This window comes from Pecten maximus, chromosome 8 (genome assembly GCF_902652985.1).
Source record: "Pecten maximus chromosome 8, xPecMax1.1, whole genome shotgun sequence".
Lineage (NCBI taxonomy): Eukaryota > Metazoa > Mollusca > Bivalvia > Pectinida > Pectinidae > Pecten > Pecten maximus.
The window spans coordinates 27,505,202-27,521,763 of NC_047022.1; the positions used below are offsets into that span (position 1 = coordinate 27,505,202).

The 16,562-nt window shown below is 34.9% G+C and overlaps 1 protein-coding gene across 1 annotated transcript; it reads right to left on the reverse strand.

Moving 5' to 3' along the window:
* Positions 1-2,922: 2,922 nt before the first annotated feature.
* Positions 2,923-8,631, reverse strand: LOC117332239 (collagen alpha-1(XII) chain-like). Its single transcript, XM_033891124.1, has 10 exons — positions 8,025-8,631; positions 7,634-7,681; positions 7,356-7,397; positions 5,913-6,341; positions 5,414-5,545; positions 5,094-5,120; positions 4,700-4,929; positions 4,148-4,349; positions 3,621-3,755; positions 2,923-3,364 (listed from the first exon to the last, which is right to left on the reverse strand). Exons 1-10 carry the CDS (start codon positions 8,629-8,631, stop codon positions 3,267-3,269), a joined length of 1,950 nt encoding a protein of 649 aa, XP_033747015.1. The 3' UTR covers positions 2,923-3,266.
* Positions 8,632-16,562: the final 7,931 nt, after the last annotated feature.

The window sequence follows — 16,562 nt, forward strand, 5'->3', positions numbered from 1 at the left end:
CTTCAAAATCCACATTAATTCCTTTTACTGCTGCAATATATAGAGGTCATTTCTATAACAGCAAAACATGTCTTAGATTTCTATTCAAAACCGTCAATATATATTTACATTCTTAATTATCTGAAACCTGTCTGTACCTCAAGGTACATGTATGAAGAATCATAACTATATTTACTACTCTAAACAGCGTACGCTTTTATATGTCTTAAATATGTCGTGTTTGATGTTGTTTCGTTCAACATTTCTTTGATTATCGTTTGTTGACGATTATGACATTTACTGTGATGGCTTGTCGTTAAATGATTTAGAATAATAATCAGAAATACTACCAATATTGATAATAAATAAATTGTCTCCTCTGTCAAGATGTGTGGTATATCTAGTCCAAAATTCGGGAAGATGATATCAAATACTCAGATATGTTGGAATACAGAGACGTTTTAAGTATAACTGCTTTTGAATTGAACTATTTTTTTTGTACAAACATTGGATTAGAAAAATCACCCGGACAATGAAAATGTGAAAGTGATTTGTGTATATTGTATAAATTTCTGGTACGAAATGAATGAATTTAACTTGGTGATGTTAGTTTCGTTAATTTTGGACTAATACAACAGACAACGAGACAAATTTAGAGCACGGCGCTTCAGTTTGGAGTGATACGCTTTTCGTGAAATTTTGTTTTTGATCACATTGTTGATACTAAAAAGGTAAAATCCTTTAAACGCATTTGTATGGCTTGGAATATTTGAAACTTCGAGTATCAATATCCAACTGATTTTATTCGCCTGTGCCTTTTATAAGAATACAAAAATAGTCATCTTACTTAACTAAGTGAACATGTCACAATTAACTGAATGTTAATATTTCAATGCATGAAGGATTCTTTTAAACAAATATTTCAGAGTTTTGTATAAAAAGCAACATTAGGAGCTACGTTTTAAGTAGGACGATTACATTGACCAAACAGGCATTAATACAGAATGTTATATGTGAGAACTGAAATTGATTCTGTGTTCTAGTACATGTACTAGAATAAACCCCAGTGTTGATTAGAAATGATTTGACAAAATATTCAAATAAAACTCCTTTCCACATAGTTAACTAAAGCAGCTGGTAATTTATATAGGTCTATAAGTGACTAGGTCATTTTGAGTACCATTACCCTTGTAAATTGCTTTGACATTTTTTATTTTCGAGCTATCTGGTATTTCCCTTGTCCGTATAACCGTATAAGTTACTGTAACGGTAGAAAAAGACATGACTTGTGGCCTTTCACAATTTTAAGTAAAAATCCATCAGAACATAAGGGTTTATCAACATTGAATAACGTTATTTGATTTTCGTCCTTCCGTTCTAATACATGCATATTATCACGCACAAAGGAAAGTTGGTTTATATCATTACTTAAGTAAGCACGGTTTTGTAGATTTTCAGAAGAGAGAATTTCTTCTCTCGGAGTTAGATGGTGTGCTGGCCTGTCATTATGTTTAAATGGTGGTATTTTAGTTTGTTTATTGTTAATTTCGGTAATCATTTCAGGTTATCGACTTATTAGTTAAAGAAGGTTGTACGAGCTCAAAACACTATACATTTTTGCTCTCCGAACCAAATCAATAACACGATTTCTTGCCTGTTTATTTTCAAACCAATGTTGTAGACTATTTATATTCTTTTATGTTTTCTTATCCTACCTGTTATTTCTAGCTGATTATGGTTTGACATTCAACGTTTATCTTGCGGTCGTAATGCTATTCGATTTTTTTTCCAAACATTAGTATCCCCTCTTTCTGCGTGTTATTTCTGGCGGATCATTGTACTATCCCCTCCCCTTCCTACAGATATGATATGTCCCATTTGATACGACATTCAATGACGTTTTCCCATTATCATGATTTCCGGACTACTGGCGGAACATTAACAACACATTGTCTCAAGAGATGCACACCAAAGGAACGTTTTGTTGTCGACACCATGATGATATATGGCAATATATGTATTCTGTTTTCTTGTACGATATGAAGTCCAACATATACGATTCCTTGTTGATATGTCTAGCAGTTCCATTGTCAACACCCTATTTCTAAATTTGAGAATTAAACTTAACCCGGATTGGACCAATATTTGTATGGTGGATGTAAAAGAAACTTATCTTACTTTAGTCCTTTTCATCTTGTAGTTTTCCAACGGTCTCTTTGAAAATCAATTCTTTGTTCATAGCTTGCCGTCGTCTTATCTATTTTGAGGTCAAATTACGATTTCGTTACTCTGTTTGAATTATCTGTTGTTTTGCATAGTACAGTGTACTGTGACGTGACTTTAAAAAATGATAAAAATGTTCTTATGTAACTTACAGAAGAATACAATGTGCAGCTCTTTTGGCTTTGTGGCAAACCCAAAGACACTTTGACCGTAGAAGAATATCACCTATAGAACATTTTGTTGTAAATATTGTAAATAAGGAAAACTAAGGATCGGGAAACTGTATATGTAATCGAGATATATCAGACATGGAACAATCGTTTTGTTACTCGAATAACTGAAAATAATCAGATATAAGCCATTTCAGAAGACTTTCGTTTGATTTGGAAATCTTCTCAAGCTGGAGAAGTGTTCCACAACAATCGCCATCAGAATGACGCTTTATCAGGCATGTGAAAGTTTTGGCGCTTTCAGATGTTCAACGCTGGTCAACATTTTTTTACAACCGGCTTGTGTCAATGTTTTAGCAATTTTTTTCTGGGACGCAGTCAAAAATACTAATTTTACCATAGCGAATCAGGTGTCAATACAAATTATCGTATATGATTTGTGAGGTGATGATCAAACTTAAAACAAAATATCTCATAATCAACAACAGTAGAAGCTTGGTCAAAGTTTCCATGATTAATAACGCAGAAAAACAAAACTTGTCGAGAAACATTAAATGCAGTGTATTTATTCAATTTTGTAGGGTATCAGACATGCTTACAATTTAACAAGCACACTTGTCAACGGTTGTATACCAGCTGTACTGGTGACCGTCATCCCTCTGTGTTAGATATATATATATATATATAATGTAGTCTCTGTAAAGTCTATTGGGTCCACGTATTGGTGATACAGTGTAGGTAAATAGTAAGTACTAACTATATAATACTACTAAGATGCCCTACATCACAATACAGCTTGAACACTTTGAAATATGTTTCTTTTATTAAAAGCATGCTTCGTTCCTTAAGCGAATTCTGGGTGAGGTACTTTTTAAATTCCAACTATATAACATATCAACGCTTTGCTTTAGCTTCCAGCATTTGGAATAGAGATCTCAAATCCTCGATTTCCGTTTGTAGTTCCCTCTTGGCTGATGGTGCGGGTGCTTGGCCTGTAATAAGACAATGGAAGAGACGTATTGATGTTGTCATCTTTTCTGATCTAAACATGAACGAACAAGTGTATCGGCTTATATCACATGGAGGATTCATTTGTTAACCGAAACGACAGTAGAGTTATAGAAAGAGAAAACGTAATAATGAAAGTAACAAAACTGTCTATCTGGATAATCAATTCTTGAAACACACAAAAAAACCGGATTAACATCAAAACTTAAGGAATTGTGGCTGCAATATATCAACACGAACCTGCGCATGTCTTTTTTATAAGGATGTCCTCGTGGTCTACTAAGGAGGCAAAGTCGTCCACCATGAACGTGAAGTAGGGGGCTGGATCAGAAGCTATTCCTTGGAGCTCGTCTAAATCAATGCTACTGCCAACACCTATATTTATACATCATACTGATTTAGATAATGTATTAAAGTGTAATACATCGTATGTGTATGTCAACCAATGAATTCTGCCTTTTTTATTTACGCAGTTAAATACAATGTACTTTAATACAAAAGAACAGTGTAAGAATATTATTGACTATAAAATTCGGAAATGTATATGGCATGCTTAATTATTTGGTTTACGATACAATATCAAAACTGTATTACTTAGTATTATGTAGTTAGCGATCGTACGGTTTTTTTTATATATATGAAATCTGCATATGAAGATATTTTTAAGTAGATATCACTTAGCCGGAATCCTTCCATTAAAGAAATACCTTTAGAACGTCGATGTTTCGACATCCAAAATAGCATTTGATAATTATAAAATAATTTACCAATGGCAAACAGAGTGATGCCTTGAGCCTTTGCGTTTCTCGCCATTTCTTGTGTCCTAACTTGATCACGTGATACGCCATCTGTAATTACGATGCCAACCTTGGGTACACCAGCACGTGCTCCCGCCCCGGATGTAAATGCTTGTTCTGTCATCATTTCAATCGCCTTGTCAGTGTACGTCACCCCTGTCAGATATTTTACCTGAATATTTGCAAATATCAAAATTCAATGTTAACACAAAATAAACCACGGGAATATGCATTTAACCTAAACAGTTTCTATATGAAAAGACACAAAGTAACTGTATTTAAAGCGGTAGTAAGGATTTCTATCACCTGTATTCTTATCTGACTGTCACTTTAGAAATGCAAACATTACAATGGAAGTTAACATTGTATGTATGCTTGCATGCATCATGCATGTATGCATGTATGTATGTATGTACATTTTTTATGTATGTATGTATGTATGTATGTATGTATGTATGTATGTATGTATGTATGTATGTATGAAGTATGTATGTAGAAATCATAGAGAATAATATGTAGCACCTTGTCAATGGCGGATAATGTTTCAGCCTCTGAGGAGTATCTATTTAGAGTGAAGTCGGTATGAGCGTCGTCGGAGTAGGAAATCATGCCGATCTGAACACCATCTGGACCTATGTTGTATTTCTCCACAATGCTAGCGATGAAACCCTTCTGCTTTGCAAAGCTTTCATCGCCGATGCTTGTAGAGGCGTCCGAAATGACCACAATATCAGCTTTGTACTGGTTGCATCCTGCCACGACAGAGCACAAACATTGATTATTTGCAAACATTTAATCAAGAACATTTAGTTTTTAATTGATGAACCCATGTTGAAGACTTTCGTTCCATTAACTGATGTGTATGATTCAATCTTACCTTACTTATATGTACATGCACCAAAACTAAAACACCTACCTTCAGCCAAACTGCACCCAGGTTGCTCTAGAAAAATGACAGAGAAGGAAATTAAAAACTAGGTAATACAACACGGCTGAAATATAAAAGATGTACTCGGTAATCGGTTATATTATACGCTAATGCTATCTATAAAGTCAACATCAGTTCCGAACTATCTCAAAAAGACAAAGACCAGCATAAAATTGTACCACAGCGTCCCAAAATACACCACATGCATGACGGTCGTTCTTTACTATTAATAGCTGTTGATCGGACGGTATATGGTACAAAACCAAACTATTGATGCCACCAAAACAGCCAGTGAAATGGTCGTTTACCTTTACAAATACGGAAGGCAAATTTGTTCTTAAGGGAGTCCAGGGCATCCAGATTATCGATCTGGTATACATAATCCTCGGACGGCTTAGACGCCATGATATCCAACTCGGGTTTGTACGCATCTCCGATTCCTGGAAAGCAAGTATAATGTTTTCTTATATCAATAAAATTATTGACATCAGATGTTTTACATGTTATACATATCGAACAATAGTTTAAGAAAAAAATTGACGATTTTATTAAAATGTATACCAATACGTTGTTGATTGACCTGGATATATCGCAGAATCACAGAAAGCTCCCAATAAAAAAGTCATTAATGAAGGACGTTTCAGCCACAACATACCTAAGTGTCACCAGTGAGTGGTTGCTTATTACGCCAGTTAAGTTGAAGTATCTATATGAAAATTTACCCAAAGGGTTAAACTGCACACATTAGTAATGGGATGTATTCGTTGACATGATTTACATTGACATATCGGGAATCCCAATGCTTACCAACAGCGAACATCTCAATGTTTCCGGTAGCTAGAACGTTCTGTGCAGACTGTTTTGTGCTGTCAGAGTCGGTAGACTTTCCGTCCGTAATGACAATTCCTATGTGGGAAATTCCCTCGCGGACCTCGGACAGACTCTTCGACAAAAGGAGGTCCAGAGCTTTGTTCGTATACGTGTTTCCGGTGGACCAGTCGATGTTCTCTATGGCGTTCTCAAGGCTCGATTTATCCGTGTACTTACTCAGGGTGAAGCGCATCTGGCTTTCGTCACTGTATGTGATTACACTAACATGCGTCATATCCAGTCCAATATCAAACATATCGGACACATCTCGAACAAAATCAAGTTCTTTCTTAAAATTGTCTTGGGATCGGATACTGGTGCTCTCGTCAAGGATGAAAATAATATCAACTGGATCTCCGTGGCAGACTAATAAGATAAAATAATATCAAATGGATCTCCATGGAATACTGATGAGATAAAATAATATTAGCTGGGTCTCCTTGGAATATTGATAAGAAAAAAATGATATCAACTGGATCTCCATGGAGTACTTATAGGATAAAATAATATTTACTGGGTCTCCATGGCAGACTAATGAGATGAAATAATATCAACTGGGTCTCCATGGCAGACTAATAAGATAAACTGATCTAAACTAGGTATACATGGCAGACTAATAAGATAAAATGATGTCAGCTGGGTCTCATTGGGATACTAATAAGATAAATAAGCATACTGGGTATTGTGCAATGTGCCCTCTACCGGTTCACGTTATAAATAGCAACATTAATCTTAACCTTGATCTAACAACTCAAAATTGTACGAAATAGTATGGTCTTTTATCGTTGTGTGAAGTTTGATCAAAATCGCTCAAGGAATGAAGCCGCTAGAGTGCAGACAAACTTTACAAATATTGGCCTTACGTCCGTACATACGTACAAGACAGACGGAGTGGAAAGATGTAGTTCATTCGGTTTCATCGGCATAGGGACTTATAGTATAAACTGTGTCTATATAGCATACCAGGCATTATAAGATGAAACTCTCCCACATCAGGTTTATGAACTACGCAGCGACAAATAGAAATTTGATAAGAAATATATCCTATTATTTCAGTTTTTCTTGAACACAAAAGGACCAGGCTTACCAGCTTACTGCGGAAATTAACGAATTGTTTTGATAAAAGTACATGCTTAACCATGACTAAAACACGTGTTACCTTGACACAGGACGTATGTCATGCATCATAATACGGCATTAATGTCTAAATGTATATAACATAGTTGATCAAAATAATAATTATTCGATTGATATTGATCGGTGTAGATTACATTGTCATGTTTCTTTACAACATCTATGCATGGCAGTATGTTTATCAGGAGTAACCCCGTTGGTTAAAGATACCGGAATTTGTAAAGAAATGGCTTTATTTTAACTCACCTTCTCTTGCACTTTCAGCAGAGACCTGGCGACTGTACCGAGCTAGTTACAAACAGAACAAAAAGGTATAACTATGTATGTTTGACTTGCGTTCTTTATATTCGTCTCCTTTACCTACTTTAGTATACCAAAATCATAATGTTAGCATTTATGATACATGAATCTTCATATTCACTAATCCACAAGACATTAAAATGAGACTAGTAAAGTGTATGTAATTTGAGAATGGAAAATTGAGTGTTTACAAATAAAAAATGTGTGTTTATCGATACACTTACAATCCGCTGCTCTGCGTGCGTTGGTTGTTGTGAACTCAAACGTCGGTGCTATCGAAAGACAAATATGATTTCATATAAGTCTGATGATTGCATAGAGATATGTGAAATAAATATTACATCAGTTAATTTGATCAAATCACAAAAACAGAATCAACCCATCAAGGTATGATAAAATCGAATTGGGCAGCTGAAAATAGCTTAACTATATACTCATAAACACGAGTAGGTTTGGTTTCTAAATACCCTCGGTGAGATACTACTTGTCTCTTAACTTATAGGATTGAAATGGTTGTTCACGAAGCAAACAAGTAAATATCACCTTTATAATTATGTTATACATACACCATATGTTGAACAAAGAATAAGACAAAGATATTTGCATGGTCTTTACCTCTACAAGCACGACAGGCCAAAAGACTCTTAATATGTGCGGTATCCAATTTGTCATAATTGTCCACGACGAAGAAGAACTTGTCGTCTGGTTCCGACGCGATGCCTCTGAGTTCTGCTTCATCCACTCCATCTCCTATCCCTATAGCGAACATGTAGATTCCAGCTTGTTTTGCCAGCTCAGCCTCTTCTTGAGTCTTTGCTTTGCCCTCATTTCTCGAGTACTGGTCGTATGATCCCGGATTGGTACCTCCATCAGTCAGAACAACGGCTACATGTACGGCATCATCTCTGGCTCCATTGCCAGGGGCAAACAGGTCAGTGCGCATGCGATTTATGGCCAGGTATGTCCTGGTGGCGTCACCTTTGCTGTACCGGATGTTGTTCACAGCATCGAGAATGGCGTCACGGTCGCTGAAGGCATTAAATTTGAATTCGTCAAAAACGTGATTACTAAAGGACACCGCCGCGATCTGGACGTCTTCTGGCACAGACGCGAAAGAGTCGACAACATCGTGGATGAAGGATGTTTGGCGTTCGAAGTCTTTAATCCAAATACTGCTGGAGGAGTCAACAATAAAGGCTATGTCCAGCTTACATCTCGTCATCTCCAGTCCTGTTCACAAATCGAGAAGATACAAGTATACAATGTTTTGAATTATTTGGATATTCATCTATTTTTCACTCGTCTGTCTTTACAAAGGATTTACCTTTCTTATGATTATTACTGAAAATTCCTGATATTGTTATTTTTACTTTACAAACTAAAAGCGATGTTTTATTTTACCACAAATGTAACCATTGAATATCATTATGAGATGATATATTTGATATACAATGCAATAAATAGTCCGATGTAAAAAGGTATTCTCACCAGTGTGTGTCGGGATCTGAAATAAAATGCGTAAAAATCAACACGAGAAAGAAATATGTACGGTAAAAACAACATTTTCATAAACGTCTGTAGGTGGTACAATAGATCAACTGTAAGTTAATTTACTACCCATATATGTAAAATATACATCTGTAAGCGGTGTCATTACCCATATAAACAACATATACACCTGTAAGTGGTGTCATTACCCATATAAACAACATATACACATATACATCTGTAAGTGGTGTCATTACCCATATAAATAACATATACATCTGTAAGTGGTGTTATTACCCATATAAACAACATATACACCTGTAAGTGGTGTCATTACCCATATAAACAACATATACATCTGTAAGTGGTGCCATTACCCATATAAACAACATATGTACATCTGTAAGTGGTGTCATTACCCATATAAACAACATATACATCTGTAAGTGGTGTCATTACCCATTTAAACAACATATACATTTGTAAGTGGTGTCATTACCCATATAAACAACATATACATCTGTAAGTGGTGTCATTACCCATATGAACAACATTATACATCTGTAGGTGGTGCCATTACCCATATAAACAACATATACATTTGTAAGTGGTGCCATTACCCATATAAACAACATATACATTTGTAAGTGGTGTTCCTACCCATCTAACCACTACGTACATGTACATTTGTATTTTTTACTAGTTAGCTTACACAAAGTGTATGGTCACCATCGGCAGTTATACTTGCCAATTTCCTTTCTCGGGAAGGTGTTTAAAAATTACCGGAGCGTTTTATGTAATCCCTGAAATTTGCTTGAACTCAAACATTTAATAACAAAATAAAAATGTGAATTATTTAAAGCAGTATTCCAAATAACCATACAGTAAATATTTTAGTGTCAAAGCATATATTTTATTCAATGAGTCCTAGATATTACGGTAGGGTTTTTATCATTATATAATTTTCAAATTCATTTTATTTAATTTTTCATTTATTTATTATTCTTTTTACTTCTTCTATTACGTATATTTATCTAAACCACTTACAAAACCAAATAATCTACCACATAAGAGAAATTGGGATAAACACGTTACTCTGAAGTGGATTATTTCTAAGTTCGTTACGGTAAATTTAATTTGGCTGAAGTAGGTTATTTCTAAAGTACGTTAAGGTAAATATAATTACAACGATGTTGTTTTTTTCTAAGTACGTTAGGGTAAATCAAATTACGCTGAAGTGGGTTATTTCTAGGTTCGTTCAGGTAAATTTAATTACCCTGAAGTAACTTATTTCTAAGTATGTTAAGGTTAATTTAATTACCCTGAAGTAGCTTATTTCTAAGTATGTTACGGTTAATTTAATTACCATCAAGTAGTTTATTTCTAAGTATGTTACGGTTAATTTAATTACCATGAAGTAACTTATTTCTAAGTTCATTAAGGTACGTAAAATAACGCTGAAGTAGATTATTTCTAATTAAATACATTTAGGTACGTTCTAATAAAGCTTCGGCGCTATGCATGTGATCTAATTAAGGATTAAAGATAAAGGTTCCCTACACATTATGCGCGTGATTTTAATATATAGAATTTAGAATATAAACTTCTTTACAATTAATGCTCGTGGTCCATTGAACTAGCGTCAATGATGCAAGTCTTACAACCGATGCACGTGACCTAATTCAGGTTTTATAAATCAGGTTTCTTGTATATGCACGTGTTTTAACTTCAAGTTAAGAATACAACCCGCCTCACACGCAATGCACGTTATCTAATTAAGGATATATCACCCTTACAATTCGGTACTTACCAGGAACCCGAAGGTGAGCAGAAGACAGCAGGTAAGGGAGAACATCTTCGGTGCCAATCCTGATCATGAATCAATGTAGCTCTCCGCTGTCTCTTTTTTATACTATACACGGGTGGTGTCATTACGGCCGCTAATTACTGATAATACGTTCTCAATAACCGGTATCGACACATATAATCACTTTTGGTATTATGCAGCAGATTTTCGTCATTCAAAGTCATTGTAAAAGTAATTTTCTTCTCTAAAGTTATTATTTCAGCAATCAAAAATATAATTGGGTTATTGGAGTATGCTAATAAAGGTCACCTCCATCAAATATCCACGAGAAGTTAATTTTCTTGTTAAATTCGGTAATACACAATTACCCATAAGATGTGTTTATACCTAGTACGTTTAATCCAGTAAACTTATCTAGACTTATTCAAGGTGTTTTATAATCTTAAAACAAAATGGATATATCAACAGTAATGTCAATACATTATTTCAAAGTCATTTAGACGTGAAGTATAAATAACTGGTATTGATATGCTGCGACGCTTAATATGAATTCATGAAGACATGTACGTGTAATAACTATCTAGTTAGTATACACTTCTATCAATAATCAACTTCAATTTTCTATTCAATTTTAACGAAATTAAAGTACGATATTGATTCATGCTAGTGAGGTGAATAGAAATACAGAAGAAAAAATGTTTATAAGTTATTCAAGAAAATGTAAAATAATAGCCAGTGGTAAAAATGTACCATAATAGCGGAACACAAAGACAACTCTTGAAACATTATAAATTAGAAGATCATGAAAGTTTCAGTACCAATTTAATTCGTAATCTGTCTTTTTCTATATTTTTACATTTGGTTTGACACGTTGACACCTAGCATCATCAAACATCCAAGAAAAAAACCGAGCTGTATCAATGGTCGTTAGAAGGTAAAACAGTTGTATAAGTGGTCATTAGAAGGTAAAAACAGCTGTATAAGTGGTCGTTAGAAGGTAAAAACAGCTGTATAAGTGGTCGTTAGAAGGTAAAAACAGCTGTATAAGTGGTCATTAGAAGGTAAAAACAGCTGTATAAGTGGTCGTTAGAAGGTAAAAACAGCTGTATAAGTGGTCGTTAGAAGGTAAAAACAGCTGCAATAGTGACTGTTAGAAGGTAAAAACAGCTGTATAAGTGGTCGTTAGAAGGTAAAAACAGCTGTATAAGTGGTCATTAGAAGGTAAAAACAGCTGCAATAGTGACTTTTAGAAGGTAAAAACAGTTGTATAAGTGGTCGTTAGAAGGTAAAAACAGCTGCAATAGTGACTGTTAGAAGGTAAAAACAGTTGTATAAGTGGTCGTTAGAAGGTAAAAACAGCTGTATAAGTGGTCATTAGAAGGTAAAAACAGCTGCAATAGTGGTCGTTAGAAGGTAAAAACAGCTGCAATAGTGACCGTTAGAAGGTAAAAACAGTTGTATAAGTGGTCATTAGAAGGTAAAAACAGCTGTATAAGTGGTCGTTAGAAGGTAAAAACAGCAGTATAAGTGGTCGTTAGAAGGTAAAAACAGCTGTATAAGTGGTCATTAGAAGGTAAAAACAGCTGTATAAGTGGTCGTTAGAAGGTAAAAACAGCTGCAATAGTGACTGTTAGAAGGTAAAAACAGCTGTATAAGTGGTCGTTAGAAGGTAAAAACAGCTGTATAAGTGGTCGTTAGAAGGTAAAAACAGCTGCAATAGTGACTGTTAGAAGGTAAAAACAGCTATATAAGTGGTCGTTAGAAGGTAAAAACAGCTGCAATAGTGACTGTTAGAAGGTAAAAACAGCTGTATAAGTGGTCGTTAGAAGGTAAAAACAGCTGTATAAGTGACTGTTAGAAGGTAAAAACAGCTATATAAGTGGTCGTTAGAAGGTAAAAACAGCTGTATAAGTGGTCGTTAGAAGGTAAAAACAGCTGCAATAGTGACTGTTAGAAGGTAAAAACAGCTGTATAAGTGGTCGTTAGAAGGTAAAAACAGCTGTATAAGTGGTCGTTAGAAGGTAAAACAGCTGCAATAGTGACTGTTAGAAGGTAAAAACAGCTATATAAGTGGTCGTTAGAAGATAAAAACAGCTGCAATAGTGACTGTTAGAAGGTAAAACAGCTGTATAAGTGGTCGTTAGAAGGTAAAAACAGCTGTATAAGTGGTCGTTAGAAGGTAAAAACAGCTGTATAAGTGGTCGTTAGAAGGTAAAAACAGCTACAATAGTGACTGTTAGAAGGTAAAACAGCTGTATAAGTGGTCATTAGAAGGTAAAAACAGCTGCAATAGTGACTGTTAGAAGGTAAAACAGCTGTATAAGTGGTCATTAGAAGGTAAAAACAGCTGTATAAGTGGTCATTAGAAGGCAAAAACAGCTGTATAAGTGGTCGTTAGAAGGTAAAAACAGCTGCAATAGTGACCGTTAGAAGGTAAAACAGTTGTAGAAGTGGGCGTCAGAAGATTTTCCTATATTGTATATAAAGATTGGTTAAGAAATTAACCGATCAGAGGTGTGTATTACCCCCAAAACGTTTATACCTTTTCCTATATGGTGTCTTCAGCAGTATGCTTCGGTGAGGTAGCACTATAAAGCCGCCATCTAATTCTCGCTATCACAAGCTAGGAGACAAACACAAATATTTACAATTGCGTGGCATTGACACTAATTAGTCTATTTGAAGGCTGATGTACGTTTAAATACCATGCATCACTCGATACATTTCTCAGCGTATTTATACAACACATTCAAGAACTAAACTGTATCCGATATGAAAATGAAAGCATTGTTTAAACATAAATTTCAGCGAGGACTTAGTTTGGTCTTCATTAATTATTATGAAAATATGCCATGGGCGCATTATATTGATAATGAAATGTTAAACAAAATTAACTATGTTTCAGCTGTTCAATCTATTGACCAACAATTTTGATAACTGTCGGTAAGGCAGGAATTATGAATTTTAAATATAATATCTAAGCGAAAAACATTTTGAAAATGTAAGGGGAATGTAAATATCAGCGTTGATCTGCTTTTGTATGGCATTAATGATATATTGAACGTCAGAGCTTTGCTAAGAAACACATCATATTGCACTATCGCGCATTATGTCGTTTGCTAACAAATCTCTGGCGTTCAAATATTTCATAAATGCCATACGAAAACAGGGCAATGCTTTAACATACCACAGCTTCCCAAAACACACGACATGCATACATCGCGCACACAGGCGTGGTCTTCTTAAGATGACTTTGGTGTTCCTGTATGGTTTTAACTCGTGAAGAGATGTTAATTGGGTCATCCGTTGTTACTGGTCGACAAAACGAACACGGATTTTTTTCAAAAAATTCCAATACGGTCCTCTATTCTATTCTAAAAAATTAACCCAATATAGTCCGTTTCATAATTACATTGAGAAATGCATCCATTTTGCTCCAAAGTGTTGGTAAAACAACACATACCGTAATCGTACCGTATAATACCAAAACCCAAAGTACTAGTCCGAATGATTTTGACTATCAATCCCCTTTGGAATACTGTACTTTAATCTATTTTGCAACCTGTTAGTTCGATACAAGGGATTTTTTAAACGGTTAATTGTTAGTCTAAGTTAGTTACAATTGTTGATTGGCCGTAAAATAATAAACCGCTCTATGATCCACTTCCTGTACTACCTTATTATATCATGTATATTCGGACTGCCAAAGAGTGGAATTCAAAAGGGAAGTTGTAAAGCTCCAATCGGCAAAAACAATGTTGGAATATTGAAGAGGAAAACACTATCACTCTTACTCATGATTTGTAAAGATTGGATTGTACCGATTTCCGCTGGTAATATCAAGAACTGCTAAACACTGTAATTAAATGTTGTGTGGTGTATAGGTATTATCACTGATACATGTACATCGTAAGGTTTCCAAGTGCTTAATGAAATATTGGTTATCGAAATCCTTCAAAAATCATATACAACTCTGAGTAATGCTGTAGGGTCAATGATGTTCATACATGTTTATAATTTAAACTACCAATTGACGACATAGGTTGGAAGGCCTTATACGCCATCCATGTCCTCATCGATACCGACACCATCTCTCACCTCGAGCTCAGCGTCATGGGTTATTATATCAATATGGAATAGTAGCTGAAACATTGTTCCAACAAAATACTACTTCAGAAATCATAGGTTTTTGTCATGGTTTGGGATGGTTTAACGTCATAACAAATTTACCAAGTTTCAAAAAGAATGGTTAAAAAAAGATGTCATAACAGCTTTGGACACAAAAGAAATCACATCTATGTGTCATGTCATCGAGTTTCAAAGTGATTAGTTATAAACGTCAAAGGATAAGATTCAAATACCGATGTACAACTGTATACTAACTTAACTTAGTATAACTCGGTATATTTGCCCCTATATTAGGATCGTAGTCCATATAATATTCAAACAAATATGTATTAGTGTTTATCTTGTGATGTTACTGACGGTTTCCGAAACTGGTTAAATTTTGGGCTTGAACTACATTTTCTTGTAAAGAGTTCCTATTGTCTACAATAATTTGAGTGAACGAATATTTCGTCCAGTCTACTTTTTGATTTATTTAGGCTGAGTGAATGTCCCCGAGCCAAGAACTCCACATAAGTGGATGCGTCGCCTGTGCCAAGGGTGAACTTTTGGACATTCCGTCGTCACCATGTCAAGAACATTATGCTAGCTACCTATTGCTGTTTGATGGAGTTGAATGTCCACGCAAATATAACGTCATATATATGTGGATGGTATCGCGAGTACACGATCAAATCCGAACTATTGTATAATATTCATAATAACGAGATGCATCAAGTTACATACTGATGTGGCAAGTGGTACATTGTAGCTGTGAGTGGGGGCTCACATAGATTTGAATGTACTCACCATCTCGTTCATCAATATAACAAATCTGTCCAATCGTTTGTGAGATATCAGGTTTTCTAGATGTTTTAAGTGATCAAGTTCAGTGTTTTTTTTACCTATAATATTGACCGATCAACCACAGGGACTTGGCAGAATTCCCAACACACGGCCCATATAACATGTACAACTATGTATTATTACATGAACCATTTGTTGAGAATTCGTGCCAAGCCTCTGTGGTCCATCGGTAACAATAACCACCGAAATGTAATCAAGTGTAGTGTTTCAAAGTGATTCGTTAAAACCAGGGAGATCTCCAGACAATATTCAAATGTTGAATTAAGAGAAAGGGTAATTAATTTCCTGAAAGACGTCGAATCAAAATGTATAATGTAAAGGTATAATAAACAACCAAACAAAAACTACATTTCACTTCTTTATTCACAGCCAATCCCATAATCCAGGATTAACATATTTTCTAGGACACATTATTCCACAGCCGGTCTGTATCTAACATTTATATCTCTGTTATATATATATATATATAATACCGCCATTTCCTGGTCAGAGTACTATGAGGGTCCACCATCACATCTTCAATATCACTATCCACGAGAGACAATAACATACAAGTTATCACAAGAGTTTACATTCACATTTAACTTTTACAAAAATCTGATAAAACAAAGTATTTCGTACTAAACAAAATAAAAAAGGATATCAATGCCTTGTAGTACTATATTTAGAAACGTTAGGAATAAGTCTTCGTTATTTAGTTTCATATTGAAATACACGCACACATCAACTCAAACTAACATTGCAAATATGAAACATAAACTAATTTTGTTACCAAAACGTGTTTGTCTTACTTCAATGTACTCGACATACAATGTATTCTCGTTTAGACATGCATCTCCCTAGCTTAGAACATCATACATCCAAATAGTCTTCGTCAGTACAAAACG